General features: G+C 40.0%; 1 protein-coding gene across 1 annotated transcript; it reads right to left on the reverse strand.

The window, feature by feature from the left end:
* Positions 1-10,666: 10,666 nt before the first annotated feature.
* adora1b (adenosine A1 receptor b) lies at positions 10,667-20,149 on the reverse strand. Its single transcript, XM_085146451.1, has 3 exons — positions 18,914-20,149; positions 14,300-17,305; positions 10,667-13,840 (listed from the first exon to the last, which is right to left on the reverse strand). Exons 1-2 carry the CDS (start codon positions 19,252-19,254, stop codon positions 16,528-16,530), a joined length of 1,119 nt encoding a protein of 372 aa, XP_085002577.1. The 5' UTR covers positions 19,255-20,149; the 3' UTR covers positions 10,667-13,840; positions 14,300-16,527.
* Between the last annotated feature and the right edge of the window lie 6,189 nt (positions 20,150-26,338).

The raw sequence follows: 26,338 nt of genomic DNA on the forward strand, positions 1-26,338 counted from the left end.
TTTTTTTTTTGGTATTTTTAAAGCATAACACACTCATCGTGTCATCATGGGACTCAGCTAGACACTTCTGTTATTTCTGCTCAAATTATTGATATAAAAAGATGTCTGCTTCCACTTTTTTCATAAATACAACTTGTTTCCTCTTTTTGTTAAGTTTTGAAACCAAAGGAAACATCAAACTAAGTCAAGCCAGACGCAGGATCGCATTGAAAACTTGGAAAGAAAATGTTGCTTTGTTAAGGCAGTAACCTAATGATTTCTTGTATTTGCTGCATTACGCATTAGTATGTATCATCATAAATGGTAACAATGAAATCAGCACACACTCACATTTACTTCCTTTGCAGTTTACATGCTTTTTTTGGTTTTGCTTTTTTGCGGTTCAGATTTTTGGGAACTACCTGCTTCATCATTGCCATGCACAACTGCTGGTGCAACATCTTCAATTGCTTTATCCCCAGAATTACTCAATTCATTAGCAATCACTAACATGTCCTATTTGGCAAGAAGCACTGCGTCAAATGTTTTTGTATTTTTCCCATAAAGTTCTCGTGCACGCATTGATTTCATAACAATTTGAGACATCACTGAAAAACACCAAAACACAGATATGACTTAAGGAAAACTTGTTTTTTAATCTTTAATCTTTAGAGAATGCCAACTATGTGTACTGCTGTTTGAATGCTGAACCATAAAATGTTGATATTTTGGGAGATGTGAATATCAAGGTGGGAGAGGATGTGTCTCAGCCAGCATGCCATGACTCACTTGTTCCCACATGAATGGTCAAGACTGCAGATATGGGGCTTTTTGTCAGTGAACACATCCTTTCTACTGTGCAAACATGTTTACTTAGTACCTTCACAGATGCAGGAAAATAAACAACTCGTTTTGCAGAGTCAAATGTCTCGTGTAAAAAGCAGAGGGGGTATGTCTTGTCCAAGAACTTGAGAATAATGTTTTACTAAGTAAAGTGAATGACTATAAGATCAGTTGGCTGTAAATAGAACTTGGAAATGCGAAGAATTGTGTGCACATCCTCTGACTTAAAGCTGTTGGGTTACCATTTTTGGTAAAGGAAATGGTGTGCATAGAGTATTACTGAAGAGGAGGGTTGAAATTTTGGACCTGTGGTTTATTGAGGAAGATGTATTTCTGCATCTCTGAATTCATGGTTTCCTGGTGTGGTTGATGCTTCATACATTTTGACACATACATCCTTTGTTTGCCATTCGGTAATGTTTGTTGACGTACACTAGAAATGATGTTATCTTCTCATGAAGAACATATTTTTAATTCTATGTCTGCAATTCGCTTTGTTTTCCCTTGAACAGCAGCAGCAATGGTCCACATCTTTCACATATCTGTAAAACTTCCAGGCCATTTACCTGTGCCATTAAAGTCACATGAAAAAGAAAGTGCACACTTTTTGACTTCTAAAGTTAAGTATCACGAGAATCATTAAATGCAACCTCCATCCGTTCACTTCCGCTTATCCTTTTCAGGGTCGCGGGAGCCTATCCCAGCTGTCATAGGGCGAGAGGCGGGGTACACCCTGGACAGGTCGCCAGTCTGTCGCAGGGCCAACACACAGGGACAGACAACCATTCGCACTCACATTCATACCTAGTGACAATTTGGATTATCCAATTAACCTATCCCCACAAGCTGCATGTCTTTGGACGGTGGGAGGAAGCCAGAGTACCCGGAGGGAACCCACGCAAACACGGGGAGAACATGCAAACTCCACACAGAAAGACCCCAGCCTGATGTTGGAATTGAACTCAGGACCTTCTTGTTGTGCCGCAACAGTGCTAAACACCGTGCCACCGTGCTGCCCACCCCTGTTTCGGCTAAAATGCAGAAACAGTGTGTGGAAACTAAGTATTGCTTTCATAGGAATTAAGAAATAGTAGCCAAAGAGAGAAGACATCAGCAAAAATCTTTGAGAAGTAACTGCTGCTGCCTATCAATGTGAGAAGAGTTTTAAGACAATTTCCCATTAATGTCCATCGTGTTAAAAGTGGAAAGCATTTAAGTCTTCCATACATCCCACCAAAATCAACCCAAGGTCGGACAGTGCAACACTCAGAGAAACTCCGAAGCTACATCTCACACCCTACAACCTTTAGTTAGCATGTTAAATGTTTAAGTTCATGACAAACAAAAAGTATTCTAGAGTCAAATATGAGACCATCTGTCGGCCCACACTGGGTCATGCAACAGGACAATGGTCCCAATCACACCAGCTAATCTAAAACAGTGTGGCTGACAAAGAAAAGAATCAAGGTGTTGAAACGACCCACTCAAAGTCTAGATTTCAAACAACTAGGATGGTGTGGCAAGACCTTAAGAGAGCCGCGCGTTACCAGATGCCCATAAATCTCAGTGAACTGAAGCAATGCTGGAAAGAAAAAAGAGCCAAAATTTCCCCACAATGATGTGAGAGACTGATAAATCCTATTACATCACTGAAAACAATCACTTCAAGCTGAAAAGTTGCTATTGCTGCAAAGCTGGTTCTACAAGCTATTGAGTCACACGGTGCAGTTTCTGCATTTGTTTTGGTTATTGTTAAATAAATAATGATATGGCACAAGACAGTATGCCATTCATTATTGATCATCTCAGTATTTAAATCATTTTAGCACCTGCACAGAACCAATTTTTATATTACGTCCTGATATGTAAAACCTTAGAACTGAAAGAGGATGTGCTCTGTTTTTAATGTGTATATTTTACATCACTGTGTAAAGAGTTCGTACTTGTAAATATTTTAACAGAATAGCAATAAGTAAATAAATAAATATACTGCCACTTATATTTGGCGGTATGGCTCTTTTCTTGCACACACATCCCTACCTTCCAAGTACATACATGAAAAAAGGGAGGACTCCAGTACAGTATTAAAACAGATATATTAAGTTAGTCACAAAGGAGATGGAGGCTGGGTTTCAAAGTGGCTTGCAGGTGGCCAGCAACTGTAGGCACATTATATGGAACATTTGCAAGTTGAATGTGTAGAAATGTATCAGTTGAGCCATTAGCCATTAGCTTATATGTGCGGAGCTTGAATTCTTTGGCCTTCTTGAACTAACATTATGCTCAATTTGATTTAAGAAGAAAGACAAATGTCAGTGTTCCAAATTTTATGACATTTGTTGCCTTTACGGACTCCTGCTAACAAACCTAAACCATGTTATTGCAAATGAACTGAAAAATGTACCCGTCTAAAATGTCTCATCTTGCCAGCTACATTGTAGCACACTGCATGCCCTGATATTCTGCTATATCTTTGGGTTCACTGATTTTGTTTAGTGCAGAATAAAGCAGTTCTATTCAGCCTCAAAGCAACAGCTGACACAAATCTCTCTTTTTCTTTTTCTTCATTTAACATGATCTAACGGTTATTTCTGCTTATATGTAGCTCCGGTCAGGATTTCCAGATCTCGTTTCAAAACATCTGCCTCTGATTTCACATGGCGTCAAAGGTTTAATGAACATGGCTCCGTGCATTTTAACAAATGCCACATTTCATTTGGTTTCACCACTGTGCTCCCAAAAAGACGCCTGGCCAAAAACCTTGAAAAATACACATTTTTGCATGGCATCATTCCAAAATTCGCCCTCATTCACAGCTCGGTCTGTTGGCACACACCATGTGACCATATGAGGTGGCCGACTGCGTCAGCAGTGAACTGGATAATATCAGAGTGGAGTTGCTAGACCCTCACAGCTAAAGTGGGTTGGATTTTTTGGATTAGGTTTACTGTGCAAATGACTAACTTATGTAATACCAAAAAAGTCATCATTTGTGGCCTCTGTGTATTTTCCCTGGGGTTGCTAAAAAACACACACACATGCAGATACTATAAAAACACAATTTTATTGCCAAGAAATGTTTTGAACGGTGGCAGTTTAAGGTCAACAGCAGCAAAACTGTGTGAGTGTTTCACCAAAGTGTAATTCATACCCTCATTTTTTTCAGCCAGCCTGGATTCAATGTTTGCAGTTTTGCAACTTTGCCCTTAATTGTTAACATGCCCTGTTTACTTTAAAACTGCCTTGTTAAAGCAAATTGTTTATGTCTTATGGTATGTTACTAGCAGGCAGTTCACTTCCTGTCTGCGACAGTTGATGTGGTTCCTTGGCTAGCTTCGTTTTTCAGCTGTGTTGTATTTTATGACGACTGGCTTGCTGACATTGTGGTGGGATTCAGCGATTGTGCAACAATCAGGAGCATTACTTGGTTTGATGTGGAGGAAATGTAACCCCGTCACCACGTCCAGGTACTTTACACAGCCTGTGCTGAGTCTGCTGAGTCTTGCAGCTATTCTGGGAATGGTTTTGTTTTTACGATGTTTATTTTGGTTTTCCAAGACAGGCTCTGTATTTCTTTCTTTTAATTTTGATCACTCCATGTTCTTCAGCTCATTACTACAGTAGCAGTGAAACGAAAACAGTTTTAACCCGTATGTCTAATGTATTGTCTCTGAATATCTGTAGCACTTCATAATTTGTCCAGGTACTATGCGTGCTTGTGGGTGAAGCTGTCACACTAAGATCATTGTAGCACAGCACACATAACAAATGACACAACCAAAACAAAAACCGATGAAAACAAGTCAATGCCAGGGGCGGAAACCATGTTGTGCCCTCCAAGCCCTCAAGGGTCACTCATATAACAGCTTGTCTATAATGAGTCACAAGTCAGCGTGAAACACTTGACAGAAATATTTCCATGAACAGACTTTACACAGTTGCCATAAAGTTGGATAGAGTCATATGAATACGAGTGTAGGAGCACAAAAGGCTGGAAGTTTGACTCATGTCTCCCTGGATCAGTAGACAGGAGTAATTATTCTACTTCGTCAATGACAATCAGAATGCAGGCCATTAGTTTGGGAATATTTCTTGTTTATTGGCACAATATTTTTCCATATCATGCTTTATTGTAAAAATCTAATAAAATGTTGTAAAACTTAGGAGATTAATTAAATCTCTTAAATTAAAATATACTTATTACTATCTTCAACATCGGGGATTTTATATGCTAAAACAATAATAGTGATGCTGACAATCCGAACAGTAGCAATTCATCCATTATCATGTTTACTCTAAAACACACAACACAAAACACTGAAGGTCTTCTTCTTCACCTACTCCTTCTTTAACTTCTCCAAACTGTATAGGAGAATGTATTGCAGACTATGGTTGAGTTAATCCTGATTCTTTCTTCAGATGACAGGAGATGATGACTACACTCAGCCAAGACATGGGGAAATAAGTTTTGAAACACGATGCGGTGCAAACCTGATCAATGCAGTTCAAATTTGCCATGCTCATGGTCCAATTATTGTGTTATTTCCCTGGCACAGAGTCCATGATGACTGCTACAGTCATAGCCTTCCTCTCAGGTACTCTACAGGATTGGGACACACTGGCACTGATTAATGAAACAGGATGTGACATGAAATCTCAGACCAACATGAGTACATGTAAACTGGTTTTGTAAATACTTGCAGAATCAACTCAAGTCTTTGACAACATGTAACTATGTTCAACTATCATGAAAGAAGTCACGAAGAGAGATGTATACTTTTACTTCATGTTTTTTTTTTTTTTATTAAAACATGAAACGGGGAGTCATAAAAGGAGAAAAGGGCCACAGCAGGAAGTGAAATGGGTATGTTGTGGTAGACATTTACGCCTTAACCCCCAGGCCACCATACGACCCCAGGGAGATATCATTTTAAATAATGCTGCAGGCAATTTGTATGAAGTACTGTCATTATATAATATCACTAAAAAGCAACAGAGGGGTTTGGCTGAGAGCCACTTGTGGGGGCAGACAGTGTCTGCTGCCACCGCAGAACAAGTTAAGGCAGGCGGAGTGATGTTGACTTTAAGGACAGCCATCTTTCACCACCACCACCATTAAAAGCTAATTACTCCCAGTCATAAGCAGTGGCCTTTTATGGGCGGGTGCCAACCAAAGCACAGCCACAAGGAGTGACACCATGGGCTATGGTGGGAGCTCTGATTGCCCTAAATATTATTTTGGATTGTTTAACTGCATATGGAGCAACGCCTTCGTAACTCTTATAAAGAGTTGTTTTTTTCAAATCTGCCACAAGGAACAGGGAAGGAAAAACAGTTAACCATTACACTCCCAGAATGCAAAGCTGAGCACGATAAAGTTTATTCAGCAGGTTTTTAAAAACCACAATTTCAGAAAAATGGGAAAAGAGTCGGGAATTTCCCTGTCCTCATTAAAAAAAAAGCCCTGAGAAAAAAAGCAGCTGATAGCAGGTGGGAAGTGAGTCAGACAGCAGTTCAACTGCCTCTGCACATTTTACTTTAGACTTGTCGAGGCAGGCAATTATCCCTCCCTCTGATGTGTGTTTGCTGGTGTTTGCGCTTACTGTTACCATACGTGGGGCTGCAGGGGTTTGAACTCACACAGAGTAAGATAAATGCAGCATTTTCCTTCAGGGCACAAACCTAGATTTGCACACAATATGTGTCATTTTCCGGCACTGCAGTAAACAAGTCGAAACCCTGCCTGGTTGTGGTTACACATCTGCTCATGACTCTTCCTGTGTCACTGAAGTGGACAGCGCTGCATTCAGCGTAACAGTTTACCATCACGAACTTGCTTAAAGTTGCCTGAGAAGTGGAGCAATAAAAAACACATTGTCTCTTTACAACGGGGACAGAATTTTAGGTCTAGTGACGGTGTGTGGGTGAGCTTCTGTGGATGTGGGAAGATTTTCTGGAACATACTGTAGATCAAGGTCAGATAGTCAAGAACTTCAAACAGCTGGCTGGTGCTCAGAAACCAAAGGAAAACAAAACTCTTGTTTGTGATCAAAAAGAGAGATGATATCCTGCCTTAAAATTGTGCAAAATCTTGATTTAGTTGTTTTTTGCTGAATTGTACAAAGAACATTGCCAAGTTAAACAACGCACGTTCTTTCATAGCTAAGAAATCTGCATCATATAAGCAGCACAGTTTACCATGTGTAGCAGTGCTGTTTTCTTTTCCCTGTGCCCCCCCTCCCACCCTTTTTTTTTATAATTAGTTCCTGTAATGGAGCCAAGCAGGTCTTTGGAGCTGTCATCAAAACTATTTTAGATAAAAAAAACAAAACACTGATCTGTCCTCCAGAACCTGCAGGAGATGCTTAATGAGGAAGCCGGAAGTCAGCCAAATCAGTAGCAGCTTCTCTTGGCACCACCACATTTTAATAAACTTAGTACTAAGTGCATCTTCACCAGTAGGTGGCACTCTGTCATAAGGGCAGTCAGTGAAGACAAAGGACAGCACTCTGGTGTAGGGAATTCGTGTCAGAAAGAGAATGCACCACTAAGCTTGAACAGCCACACTGTCCATTGATCTCTTATTTACCCAAAGAAGTGAACTGCGGAGCTAACAAAGCAGACAATCATCATTTCCTCAACCTGCTCCATAAAAATATCATTTTAAATCAATCCAGTGGATGATTTAGTGCATCCTCTCTTTAGTCTGGGTTCACACAGCAGGCAATGCCCTCCCCACATTTTACAGCCTGCTTCAAGGCTTTGTTGTCAACATCCTGGTGCAGAGATTAGCTTTTTCTTCTTTCGTAAAAAAAAACATAACAAAAGGAGGTAAAATATTGATGCTGTTCTAATTTTGTAGGCCTTTTTGGTGAATAATTGATTGTTACTGGAAAGTAGCTTGTTTAACTGCATCGATTTCCTTGCACCGATTTATAGAAGTAGTTCCATTAATGCTCTGAGATTGCCCTGGTTTTCTGTTAAAACACCTTTATGTGCATTTTGCAGCTAAACAGGATTTCACTTAATCACTGTGCTGTAATTGCTCTGTGACATACTGCCAGTAATACGCTGCATATCATTACATCTTAATAGGCAATGTTCGGCTGATACTGAATGCAAATTTTCCATCTGCTGCAAATTTTCATCCACGCATTTTGTTTTTTTGGTGTTTTTTTTTTTTCATCTGCTCATTTATGTTCATTGATGTGAATGCAGCCTCTCATTAGCTGCAGTGCCATCCAGGAATTGATGTTCCCAAACTGCTGCATCACAACGCAGAGGAGTCTGACACAGATGTTCTTGCAGCGGAGGCGGCATTGGTGGCCTTGTTTTTATGACTGATTGCTTCTCTGTGAAGTCAACAATAGACACGAGCATCATTCTGTGCTTTACTGTATAACACATAGTAGAGTGCTGGCATGACTTTACAGAACTGTTTTGTTGGTGTTATCCTCATTTCATTTTCAGGGTCTGTTTCAGCTGCTCCCTGAGACAGATGTTGCTATCATATATAACTGTTTTGGTGAGGTGATGTGTTTCTTGTTGTGCAGCAGCACTGGGGGCAAAAGACACTTTGCTTATTTATGATGCCTGATGAGATCCCAGGTAGATCAAACCTCTCCTCCATTTTTAATGAAAAGGTTTCTTACAGGAGCGAATGCGCAATCACTTCATCCTCTTTTGCTGGAGTTTAAGGGAGAAGTGGAATAGCCATGTTGGTTAGAGGTTCAGCTCAATTTATTGACTGGAAACACAGCTGGAACAGACCACCCAGAAGAAATATTGATCCACATACAGTATTGTGCAAAAGTCTTGAGCCACACCTTGTATTTTTCTAAGACGATGGGAAATCGGTTCAGCATTGTGCAAGCATGAATAAAAATAATAAAAGATAAAACCAGAGTTTGTGCACTTCTAACCAGCTTGAAAGTCAATATTTGGAATCACCACCTTTATTCTTCTACACAGCCTGAACTCTCTTAGACAAGCTCTTTCAGATCAATTCAATTTTATTTATATAGTGTCAAATCAAACAGTTGCTTCACTTTTTAAGGCAAAGACCTTGCAATAGTATATAATGTAACGTATCTTTGATGAATAGTTTTTCAGGCTTCCTTAAGGATATTCAAACTCACGTTTGGCTGTTAGCTTCCTTTAAGTCAGCGGTCCCCAACCCCCGGGACTCGGACCGGTCCGTGAGTCGTTTGGTACCGGGCCGCGAGAGTTGAGGCTCAAGTGTGAAATGTATGGTTTTCAGGGTTTTTATCGGTTTTCAGTGTTATTTTGTTTTCGTTTTTATCGTTTACTCGGTTTTCCTGGGTCTTTTCACGTGTATTATGAATAAATCTTCTTTTTTTCGGTACCGGTACTAGTTTTATTCTGTTGTATTTATCCGCGACACCTTAATGGCCGGTCCATGAAAATATTGTCGGGCATAAACCGGTCCGTGGCGCAAAAAAGGTTGGGGACCGCTGTGTTAGGTGATCCCACACTGCTTCAATAATGTTGAGGTCTGGGGAGGCCAATCCTCGACTGATAGTGAAACACTGTCTTTTCTGTCCAAGTATTCTTTTACTGTATGACAGTGTGGCTTTAGTACTTTTCTGCGTTCACACTTCAATCAGTTTTGACAAGATCAACATCCACATTGGCAGAAATGCTGCTCCAAACTGTGACAGTGTCATGTGAAGTGATGTGGCAGGCAGGTTTCGAACAGAAGTTGAACAGAAACAAACCTTTATTCTGGCTGAACGAAACTAGTCAACTGTGATCCAGACAAAATAAAAACCAGGGGATACACTTATTGGAGGAAACAGAAACAAGAAGCAGGGAAACACACAGCAAAGTAGAATGAGGGACAGGATGAAAGACTACCAAAATAAGACAGAACACAAAATAAAATAACAGAAATGCAGATTTGACACAAAGACAGAAAGGGAAACACACAGAGACAAGGCAGACTTCATACAGTGATGCTATAGGAAACACAGAGACAAGTCTAGGACAGACTGAACACAAAAAGGTGACACAAACCAAAGAACAGAACAAAACTCAGAAGTGCTCAAAGGATGAAGCAATATAGAACTAGACCCTAAATGACTTCATAAACCCCAAAATTAACCATAAAGCTCCACCATGTTTCACAGATGGTTCAACCCAGACGATTACCAACAGGGAGATTTATATATATTTACAGCCAAGAAGTCGGTAGTGAGCAAAAAAACTCTATAAAATATATTCAAGGGTCCTTAATCATCAAAAACGTTTAAGCAAGGCAATTATGTGTAATGATGGCTGTTTAAACATTTTCCCAAGATTATTTTAATTTTGTTTAAAATAAAACATTTCCCTTTGCTGTTACTGCTGCTTACTGCAACTTCTGCATGTGCGCCCTTTTCATGCATGTGCGCCCTTTTCATGCATGTGCGCCCTTTTCATGCTTTGGTGTCTATTACACATTTTGCCGTGATATTGGGTTGGATAGTTCTAGACCAGGGGTGTCAAACTCAAATACACAGTGGGCCAAAATTCAAAACTGGAACAAAGTCGCGGGCTAACATTAATATTTATTGAAATATATTTATTCCTCCAGATATAAGAATTAATCTTTTCTTCTTTTTTTTAATTGACATTTTAGAATCACTATACAATACCATCATCTTCAGCTATCTGTCAGTACATATATTTTTTTCTTTTTTTTCTATATTTACACAACTAAAATATCCATACAATAAGAATGAAAGAAAAAGAAGAAAAGAAAAAGAAGCAAAACAGGAAACAACAAACAAAATAAATAAAAATAGATAAGGAAAAAGAAAAAGAAAAGAAAAATAAACAAATAAATGTAGGGAGTGTGTTTTTGTTTCCATTAATGTAACTAATATTTCCTCTAGTCTTCTAGTAGTTAACAAAGTCAAAATCTAAAGCAAAAGCAAAAACTGGCCTGCGTTTTTTAATGTAGTCCATCCATTTCTTCCATCGTGATACAAACAGGTCCCTCTTGTATGAATCTTTTTTATGGACTCAAACACGTTTTGCTGAAAAACTGTATATGGAACAAGCAAAGCTTAATACTAAACAATATGTATATTAGCTGTATAATACCAGTAGGCCAGCTCTAATAGTAATTTGGTATGGCTTCGCGGCCAAATTTGGCCCGCGGGCCAGAGTTTGACACCTATGATCTAGACATTCACTGTTCTATCTCTCTCTGAACTCGTCCATGCATACTGATGGTCATTTGAACCAAAATCAAAGTTGGATTAATCACTCCTAAGACCAGTTTCCACTGATTTTAAGGATACGACTTTCAGATAGTGTTCTTCTGCTGCAGATAGTTCTTTAGAGTTTTTCCACCACTTGTTCACTTACCTCATTTTTTTTAGGACACATCACCATACAGCATCAGCATTTTTTTTAATGCTTGAGCAATTCATAGTAGGTCAGTGTTAAGTGACTTAACAAATATATAAATATAACATATATATATATATTTTAAATTCCCTGAAATTTGTCAGACTGGGCAGGAAATGAGTGAATACACACCCAATGTCCAAACAAATACTGGAAGAGACCTTGAGAAAACTATTGCTCAAGAGCAAATATTTCTCCAGGCTTTCTGTTTGCAAAAGAGTGTTTTTAAGAAAGTCTGCCTCCTAGGGCCAGTGGTGACTCAGAGCTGGCCATCTACCAATCTGAATGCTGGTAGATCACTTCCTGGCTCCTCCAGTCCACGTGTATTCTTGGGCAAGATGCTGAACCCCCAGTTGCTCTTGATGCATTCATCAGTGTGTGTGTGTTTACATGTGAATGTTAGATTAAAAAAACTGCTTAGGCATAGATGTAAACACTGTATGATTGTGTGTGTGACTGAGTGAATGAGAACTGTAGAAAAAAGCCCTTGAGTGGTGGCTCAAGATTTTTGCACAGTACTGTGCGTGTACATATGTTTCGCCAGAAGAGTCAAAGCACACTTGTTATTACGGTACTCTGTACTCTATTAATTCATGTATTTTTAAATACATCATTACTATGATGAGCAGAACTGTCTTTGGAAATGTGAACCAATCAATACAACAACTGTGAAAATGTATTATAACACTTGTGGTTTCATAAAGTCAATGATAGCTATGATCTAAGTATCAGTTTTTCTTATGAATGATGAACCGTGTGAAGACAAGTCTCTCTCTTCTTTCTCAGGCCTTGTGGTTCACACTAACATCAGCCCAAGGACAGTATGTCACTGCAGGGAAAGGTCGCTGCTCTAATAGAAATGCACATTCTTATCTGAAGTCTCCTTTCACTTAATATTTAATCTTTTCATTGGAGCCAACATGATAAGAACAGGGCCACAGAGCAAACTATTATGAATCATTATATTGAACAGTTTATTGATTTATAAAAGCTTTCCATTTAACATCATGTCATATAAAATTGCGCACACGACATCCACTGTAGGGATTATACACATGTCATATCAGAAAGAAGCGAGTGAAGTTACTCTGTTGACAGCTTTCGAGAATAAACCCTTGCAGACACAGCACAGTGTGAGTAGTCCTTATTTGCGCTGCCTGGTCTTTTTCAGAACTTCACAAGTCTTTTAATATCAAAGAAACTCACAGACTGAAGAGAAAGAAGAGAGAAGAAATGCTGTGTGAATGGTGACAACTGTCAACTGTTATCTTAAAGCCACTCACGGCATTATTCTGAAAAATTAATGAGAACTCTGACAGCGCTGATAAGCCGCAGCGAGGTACCCATAAGAAGCTGAGATATCCACCGATTCGACTGCTGATTGCTGTGGAAAAACTTACACGTCAGAGGATGACAAATGATCCAGAGGACTGAACAGACAGAAAAGAACTTGTTTATGATATTTTAATAGTACAAGTGCATCTTTAGTTAACATGACTTTATATAAGGAAGAAACATAGGTGTAAGACCTATTAGTCCAGTTCTTTTAAAAATGCATTTACTGGTGCTTTCGGCCACTTGAGAGTAGCAGAAATAAAATGTAAACACAAAACTGAAAACAGATACTTATTAACACATCCAAAGATCAATTTCACCATATAATTGAATGTTCCTGAACACCTGATGCAATATTCCCTGTCCTTAGCTCTGGTATGGACTTCAGTGACTCCTGAGGAATTATTTTTAGACTACCAGCCCTGAAACAATGCTGTGTTTTTGAAAGACGTGAGACTGAACCTAACCAGGAAGGTTGGCTTCTGGAAAACTGAAACAAAAAGCAAAAGACTAAAAAATGACCTGCCAGTGTACCATTTTCACATATCGCTCAGCAGATACAGGACTGTGTTTGACCCACTGCTGTACTCTGATTTGTGTAACTGATTAAATGAGTGGCCTGGGATTCAGCATATTTCTCAATTACAATCACTCTGTGAAACAACCCTTTATTTCAGTAAAAGAACTACATTTACGTAAAAAAGAGAACGATCGAATCAAAGGTTGATACATTGTATCTCTGGTTTAAAGTCGCTGCTGCTTGTTTCTGTATTACTTCACAACTAAAAAACTGAGCAGAAATACATAAGCTATGTATGGAAAACTAAGTACACCCACCTTACTAAATCACCTAGAGCAGCAAGTTCAAGTGCTACATCTTCTGTTGAATTCATCAGTCTCTCACATCATTGTGAGGCGTGACTGCAGCATTTCAATCAGACTCAGGTCTGACGTCTCTTTTCTTTTTCAACCATTCTGATGGAGATCTTCAGGTTTGCTTGCATGCTTATTCTGTATAATGGCCCAATTTTCAGACTAACTTTAGCGTTCAGCCTCACATTTAGCTCTAGAATACTTTGACTTACAGAGAAGTTCCTTGTTTTTTTTACTTCAAGGTGCCACTGGCTACAAAACATGCTGTTATGCATTGCTAATATGCTGTGGTCAGTTTTCACCAAACATGGTGCTGTGCATTATGGAGAAACATCTCCATACAGACCTCATCTGTGTCCTATACACTGTTGCAGAGCTTTAACATCTTACATGCCTGCAGATTCTTTTTTTTTTTTTTTTTTTTTTTTTTTCCGCCTGTCCCATTTGGTTCTTTAGCCGTCAGAATTGTTGTCTGAAGACCAACAAGGATACCCAATGGATTTATTTTGCCAAATGGATCATCATGGCATTGCCGTATTGGTCCATTTGATCGACCTTTGTTTTTATTATTTATTTTATTTTCAGTTGTTACAGACGGGACAGACATGAGTGAGGGATAGGAGAGGGAGAAAGAAAGAGGAAGGAAAAGAAAAACAGAAGGGGAGAGGGACAGTGAGAAAGGGGGGAAGAAAAAATATCTCCGGGATCACCTGTTGAGAGAAAAAGAATAGAAAACAAGCAAAAAAAAAACCAAAACAATGCAACATACTATACACAACACCATCGCATTAATCTAGCTAAGTGAAAACAGCAGTAAATACTAAATATTGAATGTTGTTGTGCAGCACGCAGCCTGCAGATTCTGAGGTGTAGCTCCTGGTTTTGGGGGGTTTCTGTTTCTTTTTTTAATTTTATTTATTTATTTATTTATTTGTGTGTGTGTCGGGGGGATCTTTTGAATCTTTTCCTCATGTGAATAATTTTTGTTGGTGCAAACCGATGACAAACCTTTCCCATATTGATGGGCATCAACAATTGCTCCTCTGAGATTATTGCCTTTCCTCCTTGGCATTGTGTCACACCTGAATGCCCCAGATCTGTACACTGCCAAACCTTCTGCTTTCATAGAGGTACTCACACATGGTGATGATTACTTCCTCAAGTGCATTTTTATTAGCAGCACTTACTGCCTCCAGTGGAATTTAGAGTCTAAGGAGCAGCTAAGGGTGTGCTTAATTATATTTCCTTTTTGAGGCACTGCTTCTGCATTTTTGCTTTATTTTTCTTAAATAAATAAGAAGAGGGTGCAATATGTTTGGGTTGTTGCTCACCTCAGGTTGTATTTTCTTAGGATTAGATGATGATTTATTATGTCCTGTTATGTAAAACCCTATAAATGTACTTTCTTTTTTACCATGACTGAATTTTGATGTTTTTACTGATGTGCACTGCATGGATGTTCTATGACTGACGATGGCATTTTTATGATTGTTTCCTCTTTAATTTATATATAAAAAAACATAACCACATTCAATTTAAGTTTTTAAAAAATCATATTTACTGCTGAAAATGCTTTTTACTTTATAACCATATATCATAGGGCACATAGACACTGTGCTCAGTAGTAACATTCGGACTAGGAATTATACATTTTATTAAAAAACATAAAATCATAAGACAAATATGTATATTTCACTATTCAGTGCTAATCAGAGCTGTAAACCCAGGTTGTAAATTGCATTAACTAAAAAAAATCTTTAAACATTTATTCATCCGCTTTTCCCTTAAATGTATGTATTTACAGCCCACCCAGCCTCTACTTTGTAGGCATTTCACATGGGTGGAGTGCTTCGCTGTTTCTGTTGACCCTGTCTTTTCAGTCAATCAAACAGCTTCACTGTCAGCTCCTGTCAGATGTTTCAGACAGTGATAGAAATGCCTTAACCTTACAGAAGAGATTGTCACCAGTTTAGGAGAATGTCAGTGTCTTATCCCACCTCTTAGTCTTTTCCACAGACAAAACAAAGTTAGTTTACATTCTCACACAGTCTTTAAGTCAGTGGCATTTACCATACTTACATTACTAAGCTAATGCGAAAAAAAGTTCATCTTACAGAGTAGTGCATACTCACCATCTTTAGGTTGTCATTTCTGGGTCAGTTAAAAGTGGAGCCCACACCAGTTCAGATAATGAATAAGGCCATGGCTGCTACTCTGGTGTTGATAATGTTGCTATTAATGTAAAAAGGGAAACCCCACTCTTACTACCAGATAAAAGAGGCTGGTAGGAAGAGATCCACTCAAGGAGGAGCTTTAAGTGCATCTTGGGTTTGTCCCAGGTGACTTGCTGTCTTCCTTCTTCAAGTCTCTTGCATGCAACACCTAAAAGCTCTTGTTGGTCCATCTGCTACTTCGTCGCTCCTTCTGCTATAGATTGATACTGCTGAATGACCGGGGTGAGGGGGGGGAGCTGCTGCATAAAGGAGTTAAGAGGTTACAAAAAACCTTTCCATGATAACACACTACACATTGTTGCCCAGTGAAGACCCTGAAGAAGATATGCTCATTCACAGCTGTGCTGCTTTTAGTCCCATATTTACATTATTACATTCATATATTTTTAGCCACTGTCACTTTAAACATACACACAGTTATGGAGTAGTAAGAGTTGCCGCCTCCGTTGAATATATAAACGTTTAAGAAAGTTGTAATATCGGATTATCTCATACTGACCAACCACGATAACTTATATTGCACATCTTGTAATGTTTCCACCAACTGTTCCACCAAATTGAATAAAACAGTTAAAGCTCAGTGTTCTCAGTTTGTTACTAAGATAAACCAACAGTCACTGTCAGAAAAAGACTTCCATTATTTCAAGATTATATGCAACCTTTTGCAAACTTTCAGCATATACACTCCTCCTGAGTGAAGACAATCGCTCATCCAGTGATTTAACTGGCTCCCTTCCACTAAGCATTGTAGCCCTGTGTAACAATGCATGTTACACATTAGACAAGGAGAGAGCATATGCTTTGCCCATTGATCATTACTTCTCCAGGCATCAGCTCTATCCTTTGCTTAGGCTGCATTCTGCCCCAGTAAGGATGATTGTCCTTTATGTTTTTGAGGTGATTCGGCCTTCTGGTTTTGCTCAGACAGAGGCTGAGGTTTAGGGATTTCTGTCTGTGGAGAAAGAGGCGGTGTTGCATGCTGTAGGTCTAACGTTGGCATCTCTTTCCTGTCACTGGCCTGGGTCTCCAGAGCCGACGTCTCCTTGCAGCAGAAGTACTGCTGCCAGATTTTCTGGAAGGCTGAGCGGAACTTCTTAATGCGGAAAGCGTAGACAATTGGGTTGACCGCAGAGTTGCCGTGGGTGAGCAGGATGGCAATGTAGAGGACGACTTTGGGCTTGTTACGCTCAGGACAAAAGAGTGTGATGCAGTTGATGATGTGGAGGGGAAGCCAACTCACAGCAAAGAGAAAGAGGACAAGAGCAAGGGATTTAGCAAGATTCAGCTCTTTGTCATAGTACCTGTTGGGGTCTGCGTGGCTGGTGTTCAGTTTCTTATTGTTAAGCTGCTTGTGGATCATGTAGAAGATTTCTGCGTAGATGAACAGCATGAGCAGCAGAGGTGGGAGCACCCAGCCGAAAAAGTTAAAATAGACCATGTAGTCCATGCTGATGACATTTTCAAACTTGCACGTGGTAATGAGGTCGGAGCTGATGGAGCCGTTCTCCTGGCAGCGCTTCAGGTTGTTCCAGCCTAACATGGGTGTGAGTCCCACAATAAACGCTACCGTCCAACATATGACGACTGCCAGTGCCGCTCGCCGAGGGGTCACCACCCGCTTATACCTACAGGAGTAAACAGCAGAGCGACACATCAGCACTTTCCCACATAACATTGTCCGAGCATGCATGCTTTCATTCTTTGTACTTCATTTTTCATATTGTCAGTGTCCTTGGGCTGACAGAAGATGTGATTCACATCTTCACAACCACAACCCCCAAGACACTTTGGGAAAAGGTCCTTGCAGCACATATTACCTTTTAAAATATGTTTCTGAAATTCTTATCTTTGATACTTGACCTTTGCAAGACTGTTACTTTTTAATGAATTTCTTAAAACCAGAAATTTGGGGGGGGGGCTTAAAGAAAAGAAAGAAAGAAAGCTGCTATTACATACTGGATATTAAAGGTGTTTCAGGCTAGGCTTTCTCATTATTTAAGAAGCTTTATGAAGAAGTAGCCAGAGTCAGAGGGAGGTTAAAAAAAAAAAAAACAGAGGCTTAAAGATCTTATCGCTGCTGTCTTGTCTTGTAAGTACAAAATTTCAGGGACCACAACCTGACACTTGCCCTGAGGCAGGGATGAAAGTAGTTATCTGATACAGCTCATCGTGGTAAGCCAGTGATTACTAATGGTTAATGTTTAACATGTAGGATGTTTTGGCTGTAAAGAAAACACCCATATTACCACAGGCTGACCTTTGCTGAAGGGTAGCCTGAGGCAAAGCAAGATTCTTCAATTTAACCCAAATGTAGCAGGTGCCATGTGTAGGATGAGTATTGATTAGGGACCCAGACCTTAAGTGAGGTCTGTGTCAGAAGTGCAGAAAAAATAAATAAAATAATCGAAAAACTGAGCCTGAAAGAGATCGGAAAAGATCAGGTTCTGATCTAAAAACAGGGAGCGTGGTACAGCATGCAGCATATTATGTAATTTATGAAAATGTTACAATGCTGCATTTGCATATTGTTAAATATAGTCTCTGCAATGTGTGTTGGAAACAAGCGACAATTCCTGAGAAAATTCCTACTTGCATAACCCGAGCAAGGACGCCCAGATGCTGCTGTGACAGACAAGCTTTACATGGAAAAGTCAAAAGTTAAAACTGATGACAGAATATTCCTGTAAGCCTGGAAGACTTAATGGGATTTAACAGGGGACAAGGGTCTGAGGCGTTCATAGGCAATATTCTCAAATAATTAATTTCTCTTTCCTTCTCGGCTTGTCCTTTTAGCTTTTCACCACCACTGCTTGTGCTTTTACTTTACCCCCAGCATGACATGATGTGTACACTACATACAAAGCGGGAGAAGCAAAGCTGACCCCTTCTGTGTCGCTGTGCACCTCTTCAGTACATTAGAGATCCTGATGACAGAAAGACTAATTAAAGTAGTTAGTAGATTGGCCTTGCTCTGTTAAGCTGTCATGGGGAGGCGGATATATATGCATATAAAGAAACTGGCAGACTGGCAGCTTCCTGTATAGTGAAACGAGACCCATGCAGAAATCAATGAAACAGCCCTGGAACTGTGCTGACTTCTGCTATCATTTCTGGTGAGTACCTCCAACAAATCTATGCTATTTTCATTCGCATCACTTCCCCACATTACACAAATAACGCATGACTCAATCCCGTCCTTAATTTGATCCTTTGGGTTGCAAAAAGGTCGTTACCTGGTCGGGATTTTGACCCTGAGATAGCGGTCAATTGCAATAGCCAAGAGGGCCAGGATCGAACTTTGCGTCAGGACCAGCACCGTGCACGCCACAAGCAGGCAGCTGTAAAAGTGAGTTTGGAGTCCGATGTTGATAGTAATGGCCAAAGGAATGACGAGTGCTCCCACTGCAATATCCGCCAGAGCCAGGGAGACAATAAAACAAAACGTGGTATCTCGCAACGATTTATTAATCTTCACCGCCCAGACCACCATCACATTCCCGATTACAGACGCCACAGCAATTACCACCTCCATTCCTATGTAGACTGAGTCCACTGAGAAGAGTGCCCCGGCCATCCTTGCAGATAATTTTGTCCTTAATAAGAGTGAGCTGCAAAATAAAAACAAAAAAAAAAAGCCAACAGAACAATCCTTGACTTTTTAGTCCTGTCAGTACAGAATTTTCCAAATGCGTCCCGCTGTGTCACGGCACTCTCATCCTCCTGGTTAGCGAGATTTAAGATTTAAGTTGAGAGAAAATCTAGTTATTATGACGATGATACGCAGGTTAAGAGCCACAGTGTCTTAGAATGGGGTGTTTTCCTTTGGAGCAGGTGATTACGGTCCAGAGGCGGCTGTGCGTCGCTGCTGTTCTGCGTCCTGCGCCTTCACTTGGCGGAATACACCTGCTTCTTCTGAGAGGAGCATTCTTGCCATGCTTTGCGATTTATCCGGGAGGGCGCCTCGTGTTCATCACCCAGCTTTTGTCACTTTAATCTAGCAGTTAAAAAAAAAACACAACACACATCCAATGAGAAACTACCTGCTACAGAAAGGCTCGCACGGCTGCAGCTCCGACGCGGCGTAATTTCCGTTCACCTCTGCCTTTCTTTTTCTCTCGCTCGTGGCGCTTTCAGTGGAAACAGAAATGCTCTTGCTGAAAATAGCGGTGCGGGTTTTCTCGCCTTTCATGTGGCATTGAGGGTTGCTTTCTTGGTTTTATTAGTCTTTTTCCCCCTCGGTTCGCGCGACTGCTTCGTTTTCCACGGAGAAATGAAATGGTGCTACCCTTCTACAGGACCGTCCGAAAGAAGTAGAGCGAAGGGTGACGTGAACTCTCTGTAACGCCATGCATGCATTTCTCCCACGCCCTTTGGAAAACTAATAGACCTTGGTCACTCGCCCATTGTTCTGATAAGGCGTGAAGGAGTGAAACTGCCATGTAACAAAGGCACTGGAACTGCAGTATTACTGGAAGGAGGCACACAGTAGTAAGCCCCTTATTTGGTTTTACTCCTCCAGCCACATACTAAAAACACATCAGATAGAAATGTATCTGTAATAAAAAGAAATATTCAGGTCATTCTAAATATATCTTTATGCTGTAGACTTCAAAGGCCTGCACTCTCAGCTTGAAGCAAGCCCATCTGAAAACGTAATGGGATTTAAAATTGGAAACCTTGTGACTGATTTAGATCTATTGATCATCCTTTTAAAAAACCCTTTGCAGCTTTGTAAGTGGTTTCTGAAAACGGATATATCCTCCTTCAGAATCAGAAGCAGGAACAGGATCCCCATGGCACAATAACCTGCCCTGTTTCTTCCAGTGACATAAAGAACATAAAGAAGCCAAGTACTGCATAAAACTACAAGCATCTTGTGTCACCTTTCCAAGGTTCAAAGGTCAGCACCAGGTAGCAGTGTGAGTACTGACCACAACCGGCACAAATGACTGTGTAGATTGGATACACAGGTGTCACAGATGGAGAACTGCAAACACTTTGTTTCAGCTGACATTCACGGTGAAAACAAAAGGCAAAGTGTGTGTGTGTGTGGGGGGGGGGGGGGGGTTACTACTCTCCGGGATCCACACTGAGAGACAGAGATGACAGGGGGACAAACAGTCAGCAGGATTTCACTGGAGACAATCCCAATCTGTGAGAAGCAGCATGGTGAAAACTGTCAGCATGATGTACAGAGGTCAGCTGATAAGCAAGGAAGGAAGCAGCCATATGGCAGAGTTGCAGCGATTGGCTTGCGACTCACTAGGGACATTTTAATGAGCATATGTGTGGTGGCAGTGTTGAGGAAATCAATCATTATAGAGCAAATGGCATGAACTAATTCGCTTGGGTGGAAATGGCTGACATTCAAGATTCTGAATGTTTACACTTTGAAATAAGTCTCATTATCAAGGTCATATCTTCACAGTACTATTGTCTTCAGCTACTTATCAATAATAGTGTTATGGCTTTGACAAGCAGGAGCAAAGCAAGTTCAAGAGACACCCTCATTTCAGACTTTTTCTCCCACACTTAACATGACATACATAGACCCTTAAATGCTGTCTGATCATGTTCACTGACGCCATCTTCACCGAAATGATGTGCTGAAAGGCTTCAACTTTTTATGGCATCTCCCACTATCCAGGCCTTTATTGGATTACTTTCAGCAACCCGGAAATACTAACAGTTCATTATAAAATATTAACTCAGATTGAATTTGGTGAAAGAAACACATCACCAGAAACTTGGGAAAGGCTGGAAAAGTAAGTGGTACTAAAAAGAGACAGCTGGAGGAACATTTTGCATCTAATTGGGTTCATTGGCATCAGCTCAGATACATGACTGAGTATGAAAAGAGCATCTTAGAGAGGCAGAGTTTCTCAGAAGTAAAGGTGAGCAGAGGTTAACCAATCTACAAAAAAATTAATTAATTCTGCAAATTGTGAGCGAAGACCGAAAAATCAGTATTGGGTGCATGTGATCTTCAGGCCCTCAGGCGGCACTGCATTAAAAACAGGCTTGATTCTGTCATGGAAATCTGTGCCATCCACAAATGCAGATTACAGCTCTGTCGTGCAAAGAAGAAGCCATGATCCAGAAATGCCACTATCGTCTCTGGGCCAAAACACATTTAAAAAGGGCTGACGCAAAGTGGAAGACTTGAAATTAGTAATAAAAATGTTGTGTTACAATGTAGACAACAAGATAGGGAGCCTGGGCTACTGCTGGATGTCCAAAAAAACTCCCTGAAAAGCCTTCAGCTAATCCAAAATGCTGCAGCAAGAGTATTGACAGGGACTAGAAGGAGAGAGCATATTTCTCCTGTTTTGGCCTCCCTTCATTGGCTTCCTGTTAAATCCAGAATTGAATTCAAAATCCTGCTCCTCACATACAAGGTCTTAAATAATCAGGCCCCATCTTATCTTAATGACCTTGTAGTACCATATCACCCTATTAGAGCACTTCGCTCTCGCTCTGCAGGCCTACTTGTTGTTCCTAGAGTATTTAAAAGTAGAATGGGAGGCAGAGCCTTCAGTTTTCAGTTTTCTGGTTCCTCTTCTGTGGAACCAGCTTCCAGTTTGGATTCAGGAGACAGACACTATCTCTACTTTTAAGATTAGGCTTCAAACTTTCCTTTTTGCTAAAGCATATAGTTAGGGCTGGACCAGGTGACCCTGAATCCTCCCTTAGTTATGCTGCAATAGATGTAGGCTGCCGGGGGATTCCCATGATGCATTGAGTTTTTCCTTTCCAGTCACCTTTCTCACTCACTATGTGTTAACAGACCTCTCTGTATTGAATCGTATCTGTTATTAATCTCTGTCTCTCTTCCACAGCATGTCTTTATCCTGTCTTCCTTCTCTCACCCCAACCGGTCGCAGCAGATGGCCGCCCCTCCCTGAGCCTGGTTCTGCCGGAGGTTTCTTCCTGTTAAAAGGGAGTTTTTCCTTCCCACTGTCGCCAAAGTGCTTGCTCATAGGGGGTCATATGATTGTTGGGTTTTTCTCTGTATCTATGAAGCGCCTTGAGGCGACTTTTGTTGTGATTTGGCGCTATATAAATAAAATTGAATTGAAATTGAATTGAATTGCTGATCAGAAGACTTTCACTGAAAACGATATATGCAAGAACTGAACAGTCACATGTATCTCATTATTTTTCCCTGAAAAAATCTGCTCCATAGATGCTCTTAGTTTCCATGCAAACATATCAGCTTGATTGCTCTTTAAAATGAATATAAATATGATATAATTAAAGTTATTACCACAAACTATTGTGCACCAGAGAATGAAGTGTTCCACAGCAATTATTACTTCCTTAATAATAATAATAATAATGGATTGGATTTATACAGCGCTTTTCAAGGCACCCAAAGCGCTTTACAATGGCACTATTCATTCACTGTCACATTCACACACTGGTGGAGGCAGCTATGTTTGTAGCCACAGCTGCCCTGGGGCAGACTGACAGAAGCGAGGCTGCCATATCGCGCCGTCAGCCCCTCTGGCCTAATAATATACTTTATAGCATTAAAACAATGATTTAGTGGGAATAAATACTGCACATCTGATTGTAGAGGAAATAGATTTTGCTGTTATTAAATTGTACATTATCATGTGATTTTTGGTTATGTGTTACAAAAATAGAGTTAAGCTGGCTTTAAGTCCTGACCACTGACTACAGCAGCCTCACTGTGGCTCAGCCCCTGTAGATACTGTGAGTTGAAGTGCTTTAATATGTTTTGATTTCCTTTTTACACTCAAGAAAAACAACTTTATGGGCACTATAATTTGGTGTAAGAGCTCCTCTCAGAGCTGCCAGCTGGGTGCTCCACACCATTCAGCCTACTCCACGCAGCTCACCTGCTCCTGACCCAGAATGTGTCCAGGAAATTTACCACCACTCACACTTGAAGAATGAGCTGACAAGGTGAAAATGAAAAATCTCAGCAGCTCACATGGCAGTTTGCTGTGCGATATCAAACAGAAGCCCTCATTCGATGAAACATGGAATGTTTTGATGAAAAATAATAGCTACAAAAATGCATGTTAATTCTATATTTATTGTTTATTTAAATTGTAGTTTTTGGCAGAAAGACGTACGATTTAAAAACATTAGATAACCCTCGAAAATACTCATTGTAAAGGCAATGTATACAGCTGCACGTCACTCAAACAGCCAAACTAACTGAATCACTCCCAAGAACATGGCCTCATCGCTCGTAGCGATCACTCAACAGCACACAATGTATTATAAATACGCTGGCGTTTTGCAATCCAAAGTAGTTTGGTGTGTAAACCAATAAAGGTCTACTTAAATGTTAGAGTGTGGGTGTAGAGACATTGGTGTAGTTTCCCTAGTGATGGCCTGCAAAATGTAAGCTTCCTTCATTTATGTTTAATTTTCTACTTAAAACCCATATTAATGTTTCTTAACTACTGCAAATATCTATATTACATAACGGGAAACTGCTATGTGGAAGCTGCTTTCACATTCTGACCTTTTTTTCATTTTAATAGCACAGCAAGAACAAGGCAAGAACACATTTCATCAAATTTCATTGTCTTTCATTCACACCAGCAGAATAGAAGAATACGTTTTACGGAGATTGTGCACTGTAACTTTTTAATGGCAAAATATTGAAGAGTCTGCTTTAAAATGACATCATTTGCAGCTACCTCCTCTGCGTTAATTGGTCCATTGTGTACCATTCCTCCTGACAGACCTACTTGCCTCAGCTATAATGTTGGGTGTCTGCTCTAAATGTGTCTCTTGAGGTCATACGGCAACTCAGAGGTCCGACAGGGCCACTGCAAAAGTTTATTTTATTATTTTGATTTTTAGTGTTATTGTCCTGCTCTATCACTCAACTTCCACTAAGCTTCAGGCTGTTGCAAGAGCCACACCTGCATTATCGCGTGAGATGTCTTAATAAAAGTGGGAATTTCACCCTCCATTCCATCATGGCGAGTCCCCGTCAAGGCCCCCGAAATATGATGGCGCTGTTTCTACTCTGGGATCATGTTTTCAGAATTGTGTTAGTTTACAGTTGTTGATAAACAGTTGCTGCGTGTCAAGGCATGCAAATGTAAGGAAGATGATCATGTGTTTCGAGAGAAGCGGCTTGATAATGTATGCCCTGTGATGGATAGCATGTTCTGTGTAAGCGAGGGTAATGATTTGGGTATGATTTGGCTATTTATGCATATGTAGTCATAAACAAAGATGGTAAGAGACACAGTGGTACTACATATTTTCTATAATCATCATTTGTAGCTCCAAATCCTACTATGTTTTCCAACAGCGTCCACTGTGTTTGTTTGAATTAGCTGGTCATTTGTGTGATATTAGTTTAAATAGAAAGAAAAAAGATGGAACCGTTTTGTTTGACTCATTTACACAAACCTGGTGTCACTTCCACAGTCTCACATGCAGATGTTTGCCCTGGGCCTTTCAGCATACTCTGGGTGCTCAGTGAGTCACAGTCACAGTGAGTGAAAGCCAGTAAGTGCAAAATGAATCTTGAAAATGGCACACAAACCACGGTCTCCTGCTTAATTATCTTGTAATTACAGCACTTTATCTTAACCACCGTACATCTGTTATTGGGCCACAGGATCTGTAATTTAAGTACTTCCCTTTTAAGTGCTTCTCTGTGTAAGCAGTCAAGTTGGCCTCTCCTCTTTTGCATTAAGTTCTTTATGCAAATCAGAAGCGCCCAACATGACTCACCTCACCTAAAAACTCACAAAAAGCCTTTTAAACTAACCACTGACAATCGCACATAAGGGGAGCTTCAGCCACTACAAGAGTTACCTCTCATCACAGTTTTTTGTTGTTGTTTTTTTTTTCCAAAACCAGATTTGGCTGAACTATGGGAGCAGGAGGGCATCAATCAGTCATCCACTGGTACACTCTACAAACATCCCTTCACATATCATTGACTTTATCATTAATCCAACCAGTTTGTTTTCTCTGGTAATCCAATATCCCCTCAACCATCCAGAGACTGACGTCAAAAGGCACCTTTTGTGTATCTTTGGAAGCCTGTGGCTTTGAAAAAAATGGCAGTATTTACTGTATCCACTGAACAAGAGAATGGCATCGTTTACATGTAAATACAGATATTTTGAGAGTTCACGCGTCTGCAAACGCTGTAGCCAGTTGGCTTAGCTGAACAATTATATTAGTTACAATATGACAAAAGATGCCAAAAAGCACCTCCAAAGCTCAACAACTGATACATAATATTTCATATTTTTAATAATCTAAGGATTGATTGAATCTTTATTCTGAACATGTTGAAAAAGTACAACAACATAGAATTAAAAGAGACAAATGAACAAAGCAAAACAATAGGAAAACGAGCAACCACAACTACAAATAACTTTCATGTTCAAAAAGGAGCAGGAAGAAGCATAAGCTTATTTAATCCCACCCCTTTTCCACTACCTAGTAATCAATAGACTACAGAAATACCTCCTTGCAATTACATTATATGTCATGTGTATTTTTTTTATTATTCATTTTTTATATATATATATATATATATATATATACATATATGTTTCTATCTATCCATACATACGTATATACACATACACACATATACACATTTTCAATAACCCCATTAACACCTCAAAGGATACACAACC

Source organism: Neolamprologus multifasciatus, chromosome 20 (assembly GCF_963576455.1).
Source record: "Neolamprologus multifasciatus chromosome 20, fNeoMul1.2, whole genome shotgun sequence".
Taxonomy (NCBI): Eukaryota; Metazoa; Chordata; class Actinopteri; order Cichliformes; family Cichlidae; genus Neolamprologus; species Neolamprologus multifasciatus.